At 44.1% G+C, this 23,133-nt stretch overlaps 2 protein-coding genes across 3 annotated transcripts; one reads left to right on the top strand and one right to left on the bottom strand.

The window, feature by feature from the left end:
- The first annotated feature begins 771 nt into the window (after positions 1-771).
- C13H15orf40 (chromosome 13 C15orf40 homolog) lies at positions 772-6,133 on the top strand. The gene is made up of 4 exons (XM_066355188.1): positions 772-1,011; positions 1,909-2,035; positions 3,926-4,053; positions 6,018-6,133. The coding sequence occupies exons 1-4, from the start codon at positions 898-900 to the stop codon at positions 6,111-6,113; spliced, it is 465 nt and encodes a 154-aa protein (XP_066211285.1). The 5' UTR covers positions 772-897; the 3' UTR covers positions 6,114-6,133.
- Positions 6,134-14,785: 8,652 nt separating this feature from the next.
- RAMAC (RNA guanine-7 methyltransferase activating subunit) lies at positions 14,786-23,133 on the bottom strand. Of its 2 annotated transcripts, none has more exons than XM_066355191.1 (4): positions 23,010-23,133; positions 21,729-21,773; positions 17,257-17,435; positions 14,786-15,159 (listed from the first exon to the last, which is right to left on the bottom strand). In XM_066355191.1, exons 3-4 carry the CDS (start codon positions 17,424-17,426, stop codon positions 14,973-14,975), a joined length of 357 nt encoding a protein of 118 aa, XP_066211288.1. In that variant the 5' UTR covers positions 17,427-17,435; positions 21,729-21,773; positions 23,010-23,133; the 3' UTR covers positions 14,786-14,972. The 2 variants fall into 2 exon arrangements, with proteins under 2 accessions (XP_066211288.1, XP_066211286.1); XM_066355189.1 differs by having other exon boundaries at positions 22,945-23,106.

The following is a 23,133-nucleotide window of genomic DNA, read 5'->3' as shown; positions in this document are numbered from 1 at the left end:
CAGACTCCCGCATGCGCCCGACCGGGATCCACCCGGCACGCCCACCAGGGGCGAAGCTCTGCCCACCAGGGGGTGATGCTCTGCCCCTCCGGGGCGTTGCTCTGCCGCGACCAGAGCCACTCTAGCGCCTGGGGCAGAGGCCATGGATCCATCCCCAGCGCCCGGGCCATCTTTGCTCCAGGAGGGGAAGAGAGAGACAGAGAGGAAGGAGGGGTGTGTGGGGTGGAGAAGCAAATGGGCGCTTCTCCTGTGTGCCCTGGCCGGAATCGAATCCGGGTCCCCCGCACGCCAGGCCGACGCTCTACGGCTGAGCCAACCGGCCAAGGCCAGCACCTTCCCTTCTTTAGCTAATGAAAGAAGCTCCAGCTCCTTCCACCAAACCCATAACATATGTGCATGTAGGCTGTCCATTTATGAAGGAAAGGGTGTCTAAGGCTTCCAGAAGAAGGGGCAGCCTCTCCATTGCACTCAGAACCCCACCCTCTGCCTCTGTTCTCCCCTCTCCTGGCTTCATCCTTATCAACATTAATAGGCTATTTCTATCCTTTTAACTCCCGTCCAGTGTTTTTTGAAGTCTTAATATCATGTGCCCCACCAAATATCAGTTAACTCCTTCATAGTGAAGTCAAATTCCCTACACTAGTTAGCCTCCTCTCACATTGTGGGTTCCTGAGCACCTGGCACAAGCTGGGTGCCCTTATCTCTGGGCCACTCTTAAGGACGAGGCGCGGCATAGGCCCTGGAGGGGCGAATACTTGCTCCCGCCGGCCGGCAGGTGTCGCTCTCGCGCCGGCTCCGAAGCGAGAATCCGAGGCTGCGCCCCTTCAAGGGGAGCGCAGACGCAGAAGGTGCTTCCGGCGCCGGCCGGCAGCCCGCCCAGCAGCCTTCCTAGGGAGGATGCTCCAGCTTGGTTGCAGACTGAGGCCGCTTGCGGCGGGACCGTGCACTCGGGCCTTTTCACGGCACCCTGCGGGCGCCGAGATGCCGAAGAAAGCTGGTGCGACGAACAAGGCAAGTTCCGTGGCAGCGGAGGGGTGGGCCGCGGGAGAGATGCGGGACAGCGCGTTGGGAGCTCTGGCCGCCCTCCGCTTGGGAGCTCGCTGGCCGAGTCTGCCGCCCCCTTTGCCTCGTCCCCCGCACTGCGGCGGCCTGTGTCCCGCGGCGCCTCCGGGGACTCGGTGCTGCGCTCCCTCCTCACTCCTGTCGAGAACACGCCGCGCTCACCCTGCAGCGCGGACCCCAGGGCGTCTCAGACTTCCGCGGGCGGCTGCCAGGGACCCGGGCGGAAAAACCTCCCCAGTAGTGGTGCCTGCGCGCGGGCAGCACGGGCTGGTACAGCAGCGTTGCTCCTTTCTCCCTCGCTGCGGCCCGAGCTCCGGGGGTCCGGGCCGGGGGTCGTTACTCGCCTTTGCCTGCAGGCTGCCCGGTGCCGAACGTGCTGAACGGAAAGTTCTAGTACAGCTATTGTCACGTAGTATGTTTTTACATACCACCATAGTTCTTTCTTTTCCTCGATTTCATATATATGTGCGTTTTCAGTCTTAGTTTACAAACATTTTTTAGCTCGTGCTGCATGAGATACAGTATATGAGAAACTGGGTTCTGCCCCTGCGGACGGGAAATACAGAGCAGGCAATAGAAACTGACCAGCACTCGGGTGTGGAGGCCAGAGCCAGGACTTCCAAGGCAGGGAGCACACGCTCTGGGGTTGATGGGAAGGCTGCATGGGAGAATTGATTTGAGCCATAAAGGATGTTGAAAAACCATTCAGGTGGCCAGAATTACCTGGACATGGACGATTAGCCTAGTTCGTCTTGGTTTAAGGTGAAAACAAGTGGTGGAAGGATCAAATAATGTGGAAAATACTTTGTAACCTGTAAAGTTGTAGTGTGGTTGTTGTCGTTTTAGGGTAAAAGCGAGAGCAAGGAGCCAGAGAGACCGCTTCCTCCCTTAGGTCCTGTGGCAGTTGATCCTAAAGGTTGTGTCACCATAGCCATCCATGCCAAACCTGGTTCTAAACAAAATGCTATAACAGGTATATATGGACACTTGGGTGGGAGTCATGTATGAGACAGGCATCCCCTCTTGCCTTTGTTAGTTGAAAGTTTATCCTCTACAATCAAGTAGATTTTTCACAGTTCAAGGCGTTTTTGTATTAAAATTCTAGATTCTAATGTAAACTTGTAAAACCAGTGTTTAAAAGTGAATATACGATGCTTAAAGCATACCAGGTTAGATGAAAAACCATGATATATTTTCCATTTTAAAAATACAGTGTTTTAGAGAGGACACATAAAGAAACATATAACTTAGGTTATTACTGTAGTTTGTCCTATTTTAGAACTGGAGACATTGGCCAGAGGGGGGGGGGGGGTTGATGGAATTTAACAATCGTTGGTATAAGGAAGGAGAGAAAACCTGAGATCTGAGAGCCTTGATCATCAACTTCTGTGTAAACTTGTTTTGTATCAAAATGATACAAAACATTTCTGGGTCCAGTTCTTTGATCTGTCCAGTGGAATAATTGGACTAGGTTAGAAGTTTCCCCACATGCTGAGGCAGGTTCAGTTTCTGGTCAGGGCACATACAAGAAGCAACCAGTGACAGCATGAATAAGTGGAACAGCAGATAAATGTTTTTCTCTTTTTCCCTTCCACTCTCTCTTTAAAAAAAAAAAGAAAGAAAGAAAGAAAAGGTTTTTAAGCTATTGCTTGGAGCCCAAAAGATGCCTCAGCAATCTCTGTGGTGAGCAAGGGGGAGAGCAGGCAGGGTTTCTGAGTAGCTGCATCAACTATAAGGGAAGCAAGTATTTTATGTACCAGTAAGAAAGACAATGTCTGTATTGATTAAATACATTATTTCCAGTTCCTCTGGGTTTCAAGGAGATAAAAATGTGAGAAAATGTACACCTCAGAATCAGTGACAGGATAAGAGGATGCTTATTTTACCTCATTCTGTGGCCAGGTCGTTCCCTGTGTGGAAATGCCGGAGTAACCCCAGATGGAGGGCCAGTTCTAGCTTACCTGGAAACTGCTTTGAGCAACTACTTTTCTCAGAAATAACTTCATCAAGTTGTTATGAGGATTAAACAATGTTTGTAAAGTCCTTAAAACGTGTTTGTGTCCCCTTAAAATTAGTATAGGTGTTACATAATTATTTATTTATTTATTTATTTATTTATGAAGAGGGGAGATAGACTCCTACATGTGCCCTGACCAGGATCCACCTGGCAACTCCACCAGGATCCGCCCTCAGGGGTGGATGCTTAAATCAGTTGAGCTCTCCTCAGTGCCTGGCGCTGATGCTTGAACTGATCGAGCCACTGGATGCAAGAGAGGAAGAGGACGAGAGAGTGGGGTAGAGAAACACATGGTCACTTCTCGTGTGTGCCCTGACCAGGGACTGAACGTAGGATGTCTGCACACTGGGCCAACACTACCCACTGAGCAAACTGGCCAGGACCTTTAAATGTGTATTAAATATTACATTTTGAAGACATTAAAGAGGCGTTTCACATAGGAGACAAATCTAGCCCAGTGCTGTCATCCTGAGGAAACCCTGAATAACCCTGTACGATCCAGTGAGTGGCCCTGCTCATCCTTCAGTGGCATTGCTGGGCTCCACCCCTGCTCCTGAGTCTGGGCCCACAGTGCTGCTTATCAGATCAGCAGTTTCCAGTTGCCTAAATCCAGGATACTGCCCAGGATTCTTCAGGCCCATCTTGGTTGGCAGGGTGAGGGTAAATTGATTTCCTTCTAAGGATTTTTCTGTAGTAGTGAAGGCATATTGGTCATGTTTATGTTCCCCTTAAGTCTGATTAATGTAATCCTTCATTTCTGCATCTAAGCAGTTACTATTAATTGAAAACTTACTGTGTGCCAGGCAAATGCAAACTCTTTTACAAAAGATCCTCACTTCTTTGCAGATTTGACAGCTGAAGCGATAAGTGTAGCCATTGCAGCACCCCCGTCAGAAGGAGAGGCAAACGCAGAGCTCTGTCGGTATCTCGCCAAGGTCTTAGAACTCAGGAAGAGCGATGTGGTTTTAGATAAGGTAGGTATCTCTTTTTCTCTCTCTCTTTAAAGATCTTTGATGATTATACTTGTTATTTTTAATATACTGACTTTTTTCTTTTCCAAGTAATTGAAAAACTAGTTTTTTTTGTTGTTGTTTTGTGTTTTTTTTGTATTTTTCTGAAGCTGGAAACGGGAAGAGACAGTCAGACAGACTCCCGCATGCGCCCAACCGGGATCCACCCGGCATGCCCACCAGGGGGCGACGCTCTGCCCCTCCGGGGCGTTGCTCTGTTGCGACCAGAGCCATTCTAGCACCTGGGGCAGAGGCCAAGGAGCCATCCCCAGCGCCCGGGCCATCGTTGCTCCAGTGGAGCCTCGGCTGCAGGAGGGGAAGAGAGAGACAGAGAGGAAGGAGAGGGGGAGGGGTGGAGAAGCAGATGGGCGCTTCTCCTGTGTGCCCTGGCCGGGAATCGAACCCAGGACTTCTACACGCCAGGCTGACGCTCTACCACTGAGCCAACCGGCCAGGGCTCTAGTTGTTTTTAACTGTCATATTTATTTAGCCACTAAAATCTGTGAATTCTTCTTATTTCATCTCTTTCTGCATTAATTTGTATTTAGGTGTTCTCTTTAGATTTCTTAGTTTCCACCGTTTGCAGCATTTTCTCCCTTCCAAATTCACTCTTGTACCTTTCCTGTCAGATTAATTTTGTTCCTTTCTTCTCTGGGTCATTACCAGGCTAAACAATCTAAAATGGTTCGTATTGTTGGTCATCTCACTAGTGAGTCCATCAGAATATTTCTGGACTTGCATGTTGCCTACCCTTGCTCACTAGGAGGAGTCAGTCATACCATGGGTTTGCACGATGGGTGGGCATCAAGACCACCTGGGAGTGATTTCTAAAACTCAGGCTCTTGGACATTGCCCTTGACTTACTGAAATATACTGCTCATTAAAATTAGGGGGTATTTTGTCACTTCATATTCATTTTTGAAATATCCCCTAATTTTTGTAAGCAGTATAGATCAACAGTAGTGAGATCCTGCCCTGTCTTATCTCTGAAAGCTCTACTGTTTTCCAGTGTTGTACTCTGTAGCTCCATGCAGGTTCCAGCTGGCGTTCAGAGTCATTGATAAATAGGCTGCACTGGAAAATCTGTCTGGCCACGTCAGGCCCCTCAGTGTGCCTTCCCTGGCAGGTCATCTCTGGTTTGCTGCCAGTGTGTGTGCTCCGACATCTGCCTGAAAGGCACTCCCCACTCTTCTCCCTGAGCATCTTCTACCCAACTAGATAAATCCGTGCTTGGATTATAGCTTTTATTTTTTTAAGGTTTTATTTATTGATTTTACATGGGTGGAGAGAGGAATGAGAAGTATCAACTCATAGTTGCTTCACTTCAGTTGTCCATTGATTGCTTGTATGTCTTGACTGGGCAAACCCAGGGTTTTGAACAGTAGCCTCAGGTTCTAGGTCAACACTTTATCCACTGTGCCACCACAGGTCAGTCTGATCTTACCTTCTTTAAAGGGTGTGTTTCAAAAATCCTTTTAATAGTTGTCTTAAGTGATTGTAGAGTCACATTTGGTCTGTATTTTGGAATTATTTTTATCCAAAGTTTATATGAAATTGCAATGCTTGGTAATTTAAAAAACAATTTTCACTTTTAAACAAAAGAATTACTGGAAACCAGAATATTGTATATCTGGATTCCATATTTATTTAAGAATTTTAATGCCCAACTTTTGTTATTACAGAAATTGATGTCTGAAGGTAAAAACCCTGGAGAATTGTAAAATTTGTTCTAAGGTGGAAACAGATAGATAGTCTTTGGTTAGGTCACAATGGCCAGAAGAAAAGCGGGAGCTAAGCTTTCAGAAAGTTGCAGCCACCTATGAGACTTGGCTACGAAGACATAGCTGTGATGCATACAGCTGAGTCTGTCTAATAGTGTCAGAGAGTTCAGTGTGTTATCCTGACACTGTCTTTTATTTTTTATCCAGGGCGGTAAATCTCGTGAAAAAGTGGTAAAGCTTTTAGCCTCTGCAACTCCGGAAGAGATCTTGGAAAAATTGGAAAAGCAAGTTGGAAAAAAATAAAAGTAAGAAATAAAAAAATATATCCTTGAGAAACTTTTTTATTGCTAACGATGAAGAGGCTGCGAGATAGGAAAATATATTTAAATGCACAGAAGAACATGTAAAAAAAATTAAATTAGAACAGGCCTCAGAAAAGAAGTAGAAATTTTAGAGGTACTGTACACTGAATTATAGGTTCAGAAATTCCTGACCCCCAAATGGCTTGGAACATAATACTCTGATTTCATGCTATTACAGAATAACAGAGCTGGGAAGGATATTCAAGATGACCTGGTTCAGCCCTTTTCATTTTGTGATGGGACTTCTGAAATCCAGAAGTTAAGACAGTCAGGATCACACTGTGTAAGACTAGAACCCAGATCCCTTAACTCCTAGTTGAATGCAATTTATCCTGATTGTAAATTAAAATGATTACATTTTCACAACACTTCTGGCATTCTAGGGATTGCCTTCTAATCCAGTTTACAAGTGTCAGGAAAACTTGTCACTGCTTGGTAGTCTTTATATTTTAAAATGCTTCTATATGCAAAAATGTTTTCTGCATCTTTCTAGAACCCTTCAGCATTTTATGAAAAAGTAAGAATAATCAAGACTTGTACAAGCATACCTCGTTTTATTGCACTTGAAGATACTGTTTTTTGCTTTTGGGGTGTTTTTCTTTACAAGTGTAAGGTTTGTGGCCATCCTGCGTCAAGCAAGCCTGTCAGTACCATTTTTCCAACAGCACTTGTGTCTTTATGACACATTCTGGTAATTCTTGCTATATTTCAAACTTTTTCATTATTATATTTGTTACAGCGATCTGTGAATAGTGATCTTTGATATTAGTTTTTTTTTGTTTTTTTTTTTTGTATTTTTCTAAAGCTGGAAACGGGGAGAGACAGTCAGACTCCCGCATGCGCCTGACCGGGATCCATCCGGCACGCCCACCAGGGGCGATGCTCTGCCCACCAGGGGGAGATGCTCTGCCCCTCCGGGGCATCGCTCTGCCGCTACCAGAGCCACTCTAGCGCCTGGGGCAGAGGCCAAGGAGCCATCCCCAGCGCCTGGGCCATCTTTGCTCCAATGGAGCCTTGGCTGCGGGAGGGGAAGAGAGAGACAGAGAGGAAAGCGCGGTGGAGGGGTGGAGAAGCAAATGGGCGCTTCTCCTGTGTGCCCTGGCCGGGAATCGAATCCGGGTCCCCCGCACGCCAGGCCGACGCTCTACCGCTGAGCCAACCGGCCAGGGCCTGATATTACTATTGTAATTATTTTGTGGCACCATGAATGACACCCATATAAGACGGTGAACTTGATATATGTATGTATTCTCACCGCTTGACCCACCAGCTTTTGCCCCATCTCTCTTCCTTTCCTCAGGCCTCTCTATTCCTTGGGCTTTAACAATACTGGAATTTGGCCAGTTAATAACCCTACAATGGCCTCTAGGTGCTCAAATGAAAGGAAGAGTCGCACATCTCTCACTTTAAATCAAAAGCTAGAAATTATTAAGCTTAGTGAGGAAGGCATGTCAAAAGCTGAGATAGGCCGAAAGCTAGGCCTTTTGCGACAGTTAGCCAAGTTGTGAATGCAAAGGAAAAGTTCTTGAAGGAAATTGAATATGCTACTCCAGTGAACACACGAGTGATGAGAAAACAAAACAGCCTGATTGCTGATATGGAGAAAGTTTTAGTGGTCTGGATAGAAGATCAAACCAGCCACAACATTCCCTTAAGCCAGAGCCTCATCCAGAGCAAGGCCCTAACTCTCTTCAATTCTATGAAGGCTGAGAGAGGTGAGGAAGCTGAAGAAGAAAAATTTGAAGCTAGCAGGGGTTGGTTTGTGAGGTTTAAGGAGAGATGTTGTCTCTGTAACATCAAAGTGCAAGGTGAAGCAGTAAGCACTAATGTACAAGCTGTAGCAAATTACCAAGAAGATCTAGCTAAGTTAATTAATGAAGGTGGCTACACCAAACAACAGATTTTCATTGTAAATGAAACAGCCTTATATTGGATGAAGATGCCATCTAGAACTTCCATAGCCAGAGAGGAGAAATCAGTGTCAGGCTTCAGAGCCTCAAAGGACAGGTTGACTCTCTTGTTAGGGGCTAATGCAGCTGGTGACTTTAAGTTGAAGCCAATGCTCATTTATTATTCCGAAAATCCTATGGCCCGAAAATCCTACGGCCCTAAAGAATTACACAAAATCTACTCTGCCTGTTCTCTATAAATGGAACAGCAAAGCCCAGAGGACAGCACATCTGTTTACAACATGGTTTACTGAATATTTTAAGCCCACTGTTGAGACCTACTGCTCAGAAAAAAAGATTCCTTTCAAAATATTACTGCTTATTGACAATACACCAGTGCACCCAAGAGCCCTGCAGGAGATGTATGATGAGATTAATGTTACCTTCGTGCCTGCTAACACAGCATCCTTTCTGCAGCCCATGCATCAAGGAGTAATTTCAACTTTCAAGGCTTATTACTTAAGAAACACATTTCGTAAGGCTATAGCTGCCATAGATAGTGATTCCTCTGATGGATCTGGGCAAAGTAAATTGAAAACCTTCTGGAAAGGATTCACCAATGCTAGAAGCCATTAAGAACATTCGTGATTCATGGGATGAGGTCAAAGCATCAACGTTAAAAGGAGTTTGGAAGAAGTTGATTCCAACCCTCTCGGATGACTTTGAGGGGTTCACGACTTTAGTGGAGGAAGTAATTGCAGATGTGGTGGAAATAGCAAGAGTACTAGAATTAGAAGTGGAGCCCAAAGATGTGGCTGAATTGCTACAGTCTCATGATAACCCTTTAACAGATGAGGCTTTACTTCTTATGGATGAGCAAAGAAAGTGGTTTCTTGAGATGGAATCTACTCCTGGTGAAGATGATGTGAAGATTGTTGGAATGACAACAAGGGATTTACAATATTACATAAAATTGGTTGATGAGGCAGCATCAGGGTTTAAGAGAATTGACTCCAATTTTGAAAGAAGTTCAACTGTGGGTAAATGCTATCAAATAGCATTGCATGCTATAGAAAAATCATTCATGAAAGGGAGAGTCAATCGAGACACACGTCACTGTTGTCTTTTTTTAAGAAATTCCCACGGCTACCCCAGCCTTCAGCAGCCACCACCCTCATGAGTCAGCAGCTACTAACATTGAGGCAAGACCCTCCACCAGCAAAAAGATTACGACTCCTTAAAGGCACAGATGATGGTTAGCATTTTTTAGCAATAAAGTACTTTTTCATTAAGGTGTAGACATTGTATTGCCTATACCACACATTGACAGAACCTGAGAAAGCAAAACCTGGCTCATTCTGCCCGGCATGCAGGAGCAGAACACCTGGACTCTTGACTCCTGTGGGCCTCTCCTCACTCTAACCAAGTTTGCTGCTGGGGGATGGAGAGGGAACCAGAGCGTGTAGGCGGCACCTTTGCAGTGTTTAAAATTCCAAACACTTAAAAACTCACAAACTTTAAGGGGCAGTTCTTTTCTGGACTGTGGGCTGCCAGCATCACCCCTTGTAAAAATTCTAGGTTTTTAGTTAAGTAGTCCTTGAACTATAATGCAGAATATAAATTTTGGGATCCACCATGGCCCCCACTGCAGGTTATTTTTTTTAATACATGTGCATAGAGACTTAATTTAAGAACCTAGATTTTCAATTCCAATCCAGGAGGCGGCACCATAATGCAAAAGCAGAGGAGAGAGCCATGTCATTTGAAGAAGGAACTGACTGCCCTACTGGGAAACCCCTTCTTCACTGCCTGACGACGATCCTTCTCATCTTCTTGGAGGCACTCTTGAGGCTTAGTCCGCTCATGTCTTGAGTTTAGCTTGTGACGCCTTGGGGATTAGAGCACTGGAGGAGAAGGGAGCGGGTTAAGTTAGTAGAACTCCAACCCTTTTGTCCTTTTCTAGAGCTGTGCCGCCAAACAGTAGCTGGTCGCCACATGTAGCTATAGAACACTTGAAATATGGCTAACCAAACTTAAAAATAAAAGGAAGTATCCAAAATAAAGTCCACGTTGGAACAACACAACACAGAATATGCTGAACATGGCATGTGATTTAGAGGGCGGAACAGAAAGGGGAGCAAAGAAAGGAACATGACAGGAACAGAAGTCAAAGCAATATCAGCACATACATTATTGTAGTCCTGAAGAAGAGAACCAAAGAAATGGAACAAAAATTAAGGTATAATCAAGAAAGTATTGAAAAAATAACAGGTAAATTTACAGAATGAAAGGCACAGTGTACCAGGTGAAACACTGACAAAGACTGATCAACAAGGAGACACAACGTAGGAAAGTTCCCCAACGTAGGAAAGGAACACATTATTGTTAGTAGGGGCAAAAAAGGAGGAACAGCCTAAGTGTCTGCCTGTAGGGGAATAGTCATTGTCAGTGGTAAATCCACACTGTAGAACAGGCGTCCCCAAACTACGGCCCGCGGGCCACATGTGGCCCCCTGAGACCATTTATCCGGCCTCCCGCCGCACTCCCAGAAGGGGCACCTCTGTCATTGGTGGTCAGCGAGAGGAGCACTGTATGTGGTGGCCCTCCAACGGTCTGAGGGACAGTGAACTGGCCCCCTGTGTAAAAAGTTTGGGGACCTCTGCATGTTACGTTATTAAAATCAGGTTTTAATCTATACCGACCTGGAGTGATGTCTGTTACAGTCTGTTGGCATAAACAAAGAATAATAATACATATATAATGTGTGTATGTGTATGCATTTTTATATATAATATAATCTCCACTAACAAAGGGAAAATGTTCATGTGTATCAGATTTATATATATTTGTGTGGGCATGGGGAATGAAATACTACACAACATACCATGATCACTGACTGGTTGGGTGCAGATTATTCATATTTGTATTGTTTCACTTTTTATAATACACATACACAAAAAAGAAAAAGCCCTGGTCTTTAGCAATTAGAGCAGCGTTATTTACCTAATTCAGACAAAGAGGTGGGAGCTCCTTTAGGGAGTTAAACTCACTGACAGTGGAAAAAACCAAGAGCTCATCATTCCCAGAAACCAGAGAAAATCTAACTGGTAATTAATACATTTGCTCTCTGTACGCCTCAGGGTTGGGAACAGAAACACCCACTGAATTAGCCCCTCGCCCCAAGGAGAGATTGGTGAGCAGCACTTGCACCCCTCTCAGTGAGAGATACCCCATTCCACTTATGGGGGCACAAAGCTGACACTGACTGGGTACATGTTAGGAGCGAAGCTTAGTGACAGGTACTTTATGTAAATATTTTCACTGAATCCTTTTAGTGTGATGGAAGACTTGTTAACCTGCTCCTCAGATGCCATCCTGTAAGTCCTAAAATCTGAAGGGTATTACCCACAGCTCATCTCCAATTTTCCAGTCTGACAGCATTGGTACTAACTCCTCACTCGTAGTTTAATTCATATAAGGAAACAAACACAACTCTTTTTTTTTTTTTTTTTTTTTCATTTTTCTGAAGCTGGAAACAGGGAGAGACAGTCAGACAGACTCCCGCATGCGCCCGACCGGGCTCCACCCGGCACGCCCACCATGGGGCGACGCTCTGCCCACCAGGGGGCGATGCTCTGCCCATCCTGGGCGTCACCATGTTGCGACCAGAGCCACTCTAGCGCCTGAGGCAGCGGCCACAGAGCCATCCCCAGCGCCCGGGCCATGTTTGCTCCAATGGAGCCTTGGCTGCGGGAGGGGAAGAGAGAGACAGAGAGGAAAGCGCGGCGGAGGGGTGGAGAAGCAAATGGGCGCTTCTCCTGTGTGCCCTGGCCGGGAATCGAACCCGGGTCCTCCGCACGCTAGGCCGACGCTCTACCGCTGAGCCAACCGGCCAGGGCCAACAAACACAACTCTTAAGTCTCCTGCCTACCTCAACTTCTATCAGTTACTATGCATCCTTTATAGTACGAACACTACGCTTTACATTTTATCAAATAATTTCCTCCCATTGATTCAACAAATGTTTATGCATCAGCTATGTGTTACTGGGGGTTTAATGGTCACAAGCTCTAGTTTCTGTTCTCAAGCTCCTGTTTGTTTGGTCATTTATTTTCATGAATGAACTCATTATTACAGGTGAGTAAATAAGCACAAAGTTTAAGTGATTTTCTCAAGGTTACATACCCTGCAAGGACAGGACTCCTTATGCTTAATGCTATATGCTATTACAACAGACTTGATATGAGATTAATTCCATTTGATGCTATTTTAATTCTTCTCACAGTTAAATTATAATTTTTTGTTATTTTCTGTCTCTGCATGAAGCAGAAACCATGCCTTTTATTTTTTCCTGGATTTGAACCAGGCAGCCTGACAGTGACTGCTGTTTTAAAGTTAAGAAGAAAAACCACGAGCACATAGATAACTCATGCAGAAGTAACTTATGTTAAAGGGCAGAGTCTTACTGTAGTTTCAAGGCTGCTGGTAGTCAGGCCATATGTACCCTACTTTATCAGTGTTGATATTTAAATAGTGTTGGAAAAGTCATCTTTCTTCTGAGCTTCCTGAGAGGCACCCCTCACTTCAACTCTGCTCCCTGGGTTCCTGGAGCTCCCTTAGTGTCAAAAGCCAACACAACAGAGGGCCTCCAGGGTCTGCTCTAAAGCTGTGGGCAGCTACTGTCCCAGTTGGCAGTGCCTGGGCCCTATCAGTTGATAATTTTTTTTTTCTTTTTTATGGAGAGAGAGTGAGTCAAAGAGAGGGACAGATAGGGACAGACAGGGACGGAGAGGTGAGAAGCATCAGTCATTAGTTTTTCATTGTGCGTTGCAACACCTTAGTTGTTCATTGATTGCTTTCTCATATGTGCCTTGACCGTGGGCCTTCAGAAGCAGACCGAGTAGCCCCTTGTTGGAGCCAGCGACCTTGGGTCCAAGCTGGTGGGCTTTTGCTCAAACCAGATGAGCCCGCACTCAAGCTGGCGACCTCGGGGTCTCGAACCTGGGCCCTCTGCATCACAGTCCGACGCTCTTTCCACTGCGCCACTCCCTGGTCAGGCAGTTGATAAATATGTTTGATAACCCATCTGCTTTTAGAGAAGATCCTGAGGTATAGTCAGGCCTTTGTTAACTCTCAAAGCTAAATCTGTAGTGTTGAGACCTCTTTATGTCACAGCACTGGCTTGTTGCCTATTGATGTGATTAGAGGTGTAGAGGGAAACCCCCTATCTTTATTTACATCTGAGTGTGAATACTTGGTTTATTAGATTCTTTCCAAAAAAAATAAAAATAGTAACCTGAAAGGGTGGCTGTCAGGAAGGGGGGAGAAGAGGGAAGGGAGAGTGGGATCCAGAGAGGAGTTCCTGGAGAAGCCAACCTCAAGGGCTAGAGAGGTGTGCTGAGAGGAGGCTGCGGAAGGCAGAGGGAGGAAGCTGCCTTCCGGTTCCTTTGACCTATGATGAAACTTGTACTCTTAATATTTTTAAACCAAATAAACCTTTTACAATGGATATGAAGGACAGAGTAATAAAAAAGAAACCCATCTCACCACATTAATGAGTAGGCTAACTGCCAAAACTTGAGAGAAATCAATTAATTTATTTTATTTAAATAAAACCACTGTAATAGGCATTAAAATTGAAATATAATCACTCTGAAAGGAAGGTGATAGCATCATGGTATTTATAGAAGAGAAAGCAACAAAGGTGCACATATGGAAGTGAATATAACATTGTAAAATCAACCTACATTAAGTACCATAAAGAGTCAAATAATGCAGTATTATTTACACATGATTGAAAAGGAACAATACAGAGTTTCCTTAACACTTTTTTATAACCTATGTTTAAGTTAGCAAAAAGCCTTACAGTTTGTATAAAATGATTCCTTGCTTCCATCTACCATTAGCTCAAGACACTAAAACTGAGAATGATTCCTTCCTCACTTTACAGTTTTATTTTTTGGCATTTTTCTTAAGTGAGAAGCCAGGGGGCAGAGACAGACTCCTGCATGCACCTGACCGGGATCCACCCAGCAAGCCCACTAGGGGGCAGTGCTCTGCCCATCTGGAGCCATTGCTCTGTTGCAACCAGAGCCATTTTAGTGCCTGAGGCAAGGCCATGGTGCCATCCTCAGCGCCCAGGCCAAATTCCTCCAGTGGAGCCTTGGCTGTGGGAGGGGAAAAAAGAGAGATAAGGGAGAGGGGGAGGGGTGGAGAAGCAGATGGTTGCTTATCCTGTGTGCCCTGACCGGGAATCAAACCTAGGACATCCACACACCGGCCGACACTCTACCATTGAGCCAATCAGCCATTGAGCAAACCTGCCTACAGTTTTATTTTTAATACTCCAAAGATACCAAAATGATTGTGAAGCTGACTCACACCTAGCGCATAATTACAAAGTACCATAGTCACATAACAAGAGCCAAAAAAGAAATACACTACAATTGCTTTACATTCCAACTGCTGATGTTAACATACAGTATATTACAACTAAGCATAGCTGTGCTTTCACAAGTTGACTTTACCAACCTCTGTAAAATTTCAGGAATGAGCACATCCAACTATATGGATACTTCCTTATAAAGTAAAAGCAAGCGTTTTCTATTTTAAAATTCTATTTTATGTCTGTGTAAAACAATTCTTGGAGGTCAAACAAGGAAAGGATACACCAAGTTCAAAGCACTATTAAGTCATGAAACAAAGAAGAATCAGGTAGAAGCAGTATAATTCACAACCTTTTTAGGAAGTATTTATTCCAGCAACCATTACATCTCTCCAGTAAGACCTTATGTTTTTAGAAAATGTCTCATGACATTTTAAGCAAATTAGGTGTAAAATTACGACAAACAGAAGATACACATTTTTTGTCTTGTTAATATATGATTTTACTAAAGCTGCTGATATTTCTATCAGTAGTAACCATAGGGAGGTCGCTGGTTGTAACCATAGTGTCCATACTGGTGAGGGTAGTAAGGTTCTTGTCTGTGCTGCTGGTAATTGTTACCCCAGTGTCGTCCATGCCATTGATTAGATCGATTGTCACTTGGCCATCCACGTCTGCTATCCCTACCTCTAAACTGTCTGTTATCTTGCAACCTGTAATAATAACAAAAAAATTTTATACATCTCTTAAGAAAACATGACAAATCTATCCTGTTGCATTTGATTTCTCAATGGAATGCTTAGTAAACCAGAGAATAAAGACATTTTTCTCCATAAAATGTTATAGCACCACTAGTTAAAACATTCCTAAGATTTAAAACATTCTTCTACTCTGTTATATTGGATGTGCTTTGCAGAGAAATAGACTATAACACCACACCCAAAACAATAGGACAGTTCTGAATCAAACTGAAAATTATTGTTAAAACCCAAAAACTAGCATGGCCTGATATGGTGGCACAGCGAATACAGTGTCAACCTGGGATGCTGAGGTCGCCGGTTCGAAATCCTGGGCTAGCCCATACAACAAGCAATCAGTGAACAACTAAACTGAAGCAACTATGAGTTGATACTTCTTGTTCCTCCTCCTGCCCCTCTCTTCTCCATAAAATCAATAAATAAAATCTTTTTAAAAAGTATGATTTATCTATTTTGATTTTTTTCTTTTTCTTGGGGAAGAGACAAAGAGAGGGACAGACAGAAAGGGAGAGGAGAAGCATCAATTCTTCATTGCAGCACCTTAGTTCATTGATTGCTTTCTCAAATGTCCCTTGACGGGGGTAGGGGTGGGGCTACAGCAGAGTGAGTGACCCCTTGCTCAAGCCAGCAACCTTGGGCTCAAGCCAGCGACCTTGGGCTTCAAGCCGGCGACCCTGTGCTCAAGCTGGTGAGCCCATTATGAGCCTGCGCTCAAGCCAGCAACCTCAGGGTTCTGAACCTGGGTCCTCTGCATCCCAGTCTGACACACTATCCATTGCGCAACCTCCTGGTCATGCTCTTTTGCATTTTTTTTTTGGTGACCAGAGACAGAGGGACAAATAGGAACAGACAGGAAGAGAGAGATGAGAAGCATCAATTCTTTGTTTTGGCACCTTAGTTCATTGATTGCTTTCTCACATGTGACTTGACCAGGGGACTATAGCAGACCGAGTGACCCTTTGCTCAAGCCAGCGACTTGGGCTCAAGCTGGTGAGCCTCAAGCTGGCAACCTCGGGGTTTCGAACCTGGGTCCTCCACGTCCCAGTCCAATGCTCTATCCACTGTGCCACCACCTGGTCAGGCTTATTTTATTTTATTATTATTTGTATTTTCCTGGAGTGAGAAGCAGGAGGCAGAGACACAGACTCCCACGTGTGCCTGACCAGGATCCACCTGGCATGCTCACCAGGGGGTGATGCTCTGCCTACCTGGGGCATTGCTCTGTTGCACCCAGAGCCATTCTAGCGCCTGAGGTGTAGGTCACGGAGCTATCCTCAGCACCCAGGCCAACTTTGCTCCAATGGAGCCTTGGCTGAAGAAGGGGAAGAGACAGAGAGAAAGGAGAGGGGGAAGGGTGGAGAAGTAGATGGGCACTTCTCCTGTGTGCCCTGGCCAGAAATTGAACCTGAGACCTCCACATGCCAGGATGATGCTCTACCGCTGAGCCAGCCAGCCAGGGCTGGTCAGGCTTATTTTGAATTATTAAATAAAAGTAACTTGCACTGTATAAATTCTCTAAAGTAAGACCCAAAACATTACCTTCTTTATGGAATTTTATACAAAATTTTGTAAAGACAAGGTTTTAAAAGTGTATTTTGCAAATAAAATATTAGTCCACAGAAAGAACTTTTTAAACATTTATGGGGGCAGGTGTAGGGCGGGAGAGAGAAAAGAATCAACCCATTGTTCCATTTAGTTGTGTACTCACTGATGGCTTCTCGTACCTGCCCTGACCAGGGTTGATTGCAACCTCGATGTACCAGGGCAACGTTATTCACTGAGACACCCAGCCAGGGCCGAAAGAATGTGTTTGGTCTTTTTTTAAATAAAACAAACATTAACACACACAATTGAACAGTAGGGAAAAAACACATGGGCTGACAAAATACTAAAACAAATATTTGCCAGCCCCCTAATTTATGCCAGGCACTAGGTATACCATATGGAACAAAAACATTGACCCTGCCCTCAGTGGCCTTCTGGGCTGGAAGATTAGAGCTATTCTCTCCCAGACTGGCCATCCGCAGTTCATTCTTCTGAAGTAATACATACCAATTGCCCCTATTTCTTTGGTTCCCGCCAGCTCTGCTATTCCATTCCTCGACAATTGGAGGGGACTCAGGAGGGCGTTTCAGGTATTCCTGGTACTCTTTGTCATCTTCTGTGAATCTGCTGGCGAACATCTCTTCAAAATTTGGAACAGCTTCAGAAGTATCAGTCATTCTGAAATTCTGTAGTTTTTAATGTTTCTATTAGAATTTTAAAATACTATTTTACCAGTGAAAAAAGCAAGAAGTAAACAATTTTAGGCATGATTTTTAAGAAAGTTTCTTGTGTACTTTTAAACTTGATAGACTTTAGATATTCAATTGACTATTTTGTGATTACTATAACACAGGTATTGTGTAGGAGCATGGGATATAAAGATGAATACCCTGCCCCTCTTAGTCTAGCACAGGGGTCAGGAACCTATGGCTTGTGAGCCAGATGTGGCTCTTTTGATGGCTGCATCTGGCTCGCAGACAAATCTTTAATAAAAAAAATGTTAAAAATATAAAACAGTCTCATGTATTACAATCCATTCATTTCCTACTGCTCATGTTCATGGTTGCGGGTGGCTGGAGCCAATCACATCTGTCCTCCGGGACAACACCAAATTTTTATTGGATAATGCGTCACATACACAGGTCATTGTATGGCTCTCACGGAATTAATTTTAAAATATGTGACGTTCATGGTTCTCTCAGCCAGAAAGGTTCCCGACCCCTGGTCTAGTAGAAGAAACAGATATGGTGTATATATAAAGGGTTCAGAAGTGCATATGAAGAAATGAAATTGGAAAAGTAGATGGGTCAAATTGTGAAAAACTTTGTATTCCATACCACTTTGCTCTTTTTCTGGTGTGCAATGGGGAATCGTAGGTGGTTTAAGCAGGGACGTCTCAAGAGCAAATTTACTATTTAGAAGGACCACTTTTGTAATAGGGTAGATAGAGCTGGACTAGTGAGAGTAGATGAAAGGCAGATTACTGCAATAATGTAGGTGACATGCTAAGGCAGTCGTGGCCAACAGTGTTTGACCCCAGGCCAGATTAGAAAGAAAACTTTTTTCATGGGCCGGACGAAATATTAAAATTTAAAAATGTTAAATACAAAAATGATTTAAGTAAACAATTTTATTATGTAATTGCTTATGAATAAATGTAAGTAATTTAGTACAACAAATTAACAAAAAAAACTAATGTGACATGTTGAGGCGCTTTGCATCGCCTATTATTTTTTTAATATCTGGCTCTATATTTGTAGTAGCTATTCTTTATACAGCCTCCAAATGTAAATCATTCTATCTTGATCTTGTACTTTTATTTAGATTCATTAAAGAAAATGTTTGTTCACAAATATAAGTTGAGCTGAAGATTACTGAAGATATCGTAGTTTATAACGACTTAAAAGTACCACTTATTTCATTTCCACAGTGCGTCGTGCGGAGAATATTAAAAATTTAATCGTGGGCTGCATAAACTCATTATGCAGGCCGGATCCAGCCCGTGGGCCGTATTTTAGCCATGCCTGCGCTAAGGGCTTAATCTGAGGCAGAGCCTGTGAGAATAGTTTTAAAAGAAGTACACGAGGTGGCACTGGCCGGTTAGCTCAGTCAGTCAGAGCCTCCCTCTCAAAAACCAAGGTTGCAGTTTGATCCCCCAGTCAGGGCATATATGGGAAGGGACCAATGAGTGCACAACTAAGTTGGATAACAAACAATGCTTCTCTCTCTTCCTCCCTCCTTTTCTCTCTGTCTCTAAAACCAATCAATTAAAAATAAATTGCAGGAGGATTTAATCACTGAATAGATGTGGAAAGGAGAGGAGAGAATGAAGGATAACTCCTAGGGTTCTGGCCAAATGATTGGACAGGTGATGGTGCCACAGGAACTATAGAAAGAAGGGTGGGAGAGGATATACACTGAATTTGACATTAGCTACAGTACAGACATCCACTTGGAGAGTCAGTTCAGAGCGAACTATTTGGGACTGAGAACAGGGCTGAGGATGAGTATGGGAGGTCAGCAAATGTGTTATTGGTGGTTGATGCTGTGAGAATGGATGAGATGCCTCGGGAAGAGGAATACAGAAATGCCAAGGAACAGAATCACAGAATCCTGGAGAACACAGAAGATAAAAAAGGGACAGGAGAACACACACTGATAGATAAGAACCAGAAGAAATTATCACAAAAGAAGGCAAGAGAAGCCTGACCAGGTGGTGGCGCAGTGGATAGAGCATCGGTCTGGGATGTGGAGGACCCAGGTTCTAGACCCCAGAGTTGCCAGCTTGAGTGCGGGCTCATCAGGTTTGAGCAAGGCTCACCAGCTTGAGCCCAAGGCCGCTGGCTCGAGCAAGGAGTCACTCAGTATGCTGTAGCCCTCCCCACCCCACCCCATCCCCGGTCAAGGCACATACAAGAAATCAATCAACGAACAGCTAAGGAACCACAACGAAGAACTGATGTTTCGCATCTCTCTCTCTTCCTGTCTGTCTGTCCCTATCTGTCCCTCTCTCTGGTTCTGTCTCTGCCACACAAAAAAAAAAAAAAAAAAAGGCAAGAGAATAAAAAGTGAATGGTTATTAATGTTGAATGGTACAGTGACAGAACCAAGAAGAGAAAATTTATTGGATTTAGCCATTAGGAAGTGATTATTTTCAAGTAGTAGGGATTGAAGCAGGATTACAATTGAGAAGTAACTGGAAGGAAGTAGAAATCTTCACTGATTATAGACTTAAGCTTTCAGGAAGCCTGGCTGAAATCAGGAAAAAAGCCAGGGCCATAGTTAAGGGGTTGCTGTAAGACTCCCGAATTTCACCCAGTATAAAATACCTGAGCTTGTTTAAAGGAAGAGAAAAAAAGAGCCAAATTTTAAAAAATGCATAAATTTTTCTGTCATTATTTTATAATGGTATTCTATGTATCCTTATTCTAGATTCTGTGATAAATGAAAAATAGCTACTATAGATCTTGTCTAATGGCTATAAAAACTGAAATCTGTACAGACTGGTTTTTCCAGGGCAATTATGAGTTCACCCAACAAGTAGTATTCCTTTACCCACATTTTCAGAGAACGCTCTAAATCTAAGAAAAGATTTGGCTTAGGCTGCAGAGGCCTAATTCTTGAAAAACCATGGGATAAAGAGTTCATTTCATCTTCACCCAAATCCCGGAAGTATTCTGTAGGTAGCTCCCACTTCCTTCTTTTTCTTGATCAACTACAGTCAGGATTCCCTTCCCCTACCTTCCCTAGCCCAACTCCACCTGTCTGCTCTTTGACTCAAAACTCCTAAAACCTGTTTTCTGATTTGGGGCACCTGTGACATCATGCTGAAACTTCAACACCAAATCTCCCTCTTATCTGACATCCCTAAAATTATTATTCCTCCTGGATTTTGCCTTGAGTTTTTGACAAAGAGGTTTGATATTAGATGATAGCTGCTTCGTTACTTTGTTTTTCCTCCAAATTCCTCAAAACAAGCAACTATTTATTAATACTACCTTCATTCCAACAAAATTAAACTGAGATTGTTTGGATGCAAGAAACAACCTCCAAAAGATGTTTTTACTTTTCAAGCTATAGCCTCTTAGAGAGTATGCCTTATCAAATGCCAGATTTGTCATGTGTTAGGGATTGGAAAACTGCTGTTAAATTCTCAGATCTGAAGGTATGATTTAAAATAATTTCTTCTAATTAAAATTTGCACTTGATTTTCTATAGGGATCACAGAAATCACCAGAAAGATGGTCCATACTTAACCAGATGGGTAGTAAAAATCACAAGGCAAGGCAAATGTGCTATTTTTAAAATTTATTCATTTTTAGCCTGACCAGGCGGTGGCGCAGTGGATAGATCATCAGACTGGGATGCGGAGGACCCAGGTTCGAGACCCCGAGGTCCCCAGCTTGAGTGTGGGCTCATCTGGTTTAAGCAAGGCTCACCAGCTTGGACCCAAGGTCACTGGCTCGAGCAAGGGGTTACTCGGTCTGCTGTAGCCCCGAGGTCATGGCACAGATGAGAAAGCAATCAGTGAACAACTAAGGTGTGGCAACGAAAAACTAATGATTGATGCTTCTCATCTCTCTCTGTTCCTGTCTGTCTATCCCTCTCTCTGACTCTCTCTCTGTCTCTGTAAAAAAAAAAAAAAAAAAAAAATTATTCATTTTTAGAGAGAGCAAGAGATAAACATTGATTTGTTGTTCCACCTATTCATGCCATCACTGGTTGATTCTTGTGTGTGCTCTGACCTGGGATCGAACCCGCAAACTCTGCATGTCCCAAGATGTACAACTGAGCTACCCAGCCAAGGCCTATCCTATTCTATTTTTATATTCTTCCATAACACCCTCCTGTGAGTAAATATATTTATCATTACTCAAGAGAATGAAATTTAAATAGAATGTTATTAACCAATGTTACCCCAATAAGTTTAATTAAGATAAAAAATAAATAGAAATTTAATTGATCCAAGCTTTACTTACCCCAGGATTTGAGGCTGTACTGTTTAATGTTTAAGTTGTCTAGATCTGTGGGAGGAAAAAAGAAAAACTTGACTCCCTTAAGAAATCCCTCAAAAGGTGGTGGTGGGGGAAAGGATCTTAAGGATTTAAGCTAATGAAGAGGTTGGATTAAAAGTGCTCTAAATCAGTGGTCCCCAACCTTTTTTGGACCACGGACCAGTTTAATGTCAGAAAATATTTTCACCGACCGGCCTTTAGGGTAGGACAGTTAAATGTATCACGTGACCAAGACAAGCCTCAAGAATGAGTCTTAGACGGATGTAACAGAGGGAATCTGGTCATTAAAAAAAATAATAAAACATCATTCAGACTTAAATATAAATAAAACGGAAATAATGTAAGTTATTTATTCTTTCTCTGCAGACCGGTACCGGTCCACGGCCCCCGGGGGTTGGGGACCACTGCTCTAAAGCCTTTCAGCACTAATTCGAAAGAGTTCCCAACAGTGCCAGCCGAGAACTAGAAGATGATACAAGACTGTCTTCCGGGCCTTCAAAACTATAGTTATTTTCCATTGAAATAAAAGTGCACAGCATTTTCAGATTTCTACTCGAACATTAAAACCACATAGGCCTGACCAGGCAGTGGCACAGTGGAGAGTGTGTTGGCTTGGGATACTGAGGACCCAGGTCGGAAGCCCCGAGGTCGCTAGCTTGAGCGCAGGATCCTAAACATTACCTCCTGGTGGCTGGCTTGATCAAGGGGTCACTCGCTCTGCTGTAGCCCCCCGTCAAGACACATGTGAGAAAGCAATCAATGAACAATTAAGGTGCTGCAACGAAGAATTGATGTTTCTCATCTCCCTCCCTTCCTGCCCGTCTATCCCTCTCTCTGTCGGTCTCTGTCGCTATAACAAACAAAACCCACAAAGAACTCTGGCTGCAGGAGGCTAACCTTGGAAAGGGCTAACCAGGATGGGGTTTCGCTGCCCCATGAGGATAACCCCGAGAACAGGAAGGTAAGGACTGAAAACCACCGCGATTTTCAGTCCGCTCCCAAAGCTTTGGAACATCCTCTCCCTTCTGAGGCACCTTAGATGTCCAGGCATGAAGGAAACTAGAGGCCGTGAAGGGTAAGGGACTTCCGATCTGGCAAAGCGCCCAGAGCCAGAGACGCAGACCGAAGACACCTGGCCCGCCCGGCTCACTGTTCTCCGGCGCCTAAACGGGCAACTCACCCGCCAAGCGCTGTGTGTACTCAGCTTGGGCCGAGTTCTCCCAGCGAAACACGCAGGAAACCCACCTCTGGCTCACAGCACGTTAGTTCAACTCCGCACCAGCTCACCTCACCAAGGTAACAGAGCCACTGCTGTCAGAATCCGACAACTCCCTGACTTCCGCTTCCGGCGAGCTAGGCAGAGGCGGGT

Source organism: Saccopteryx leptura, chromosome 13, assembly GCF_036850995.1.
Source record: "Saccopteryx leptura isolate mSacLep1 chromosome 13, mSacLep1_pri_phased_curated, whole genome shotgun sequence".
NCBI lineage: Eukaryota > Metazoa > Chordata > Mammalia > Chiroptera > Emballonuridae > Saccopteryx > Saccopteryx leptura.
Note: the sequence above shows the minus strand (reverse complement) of the source record. Positions and strands in the feature narration are given on the sequence as shown.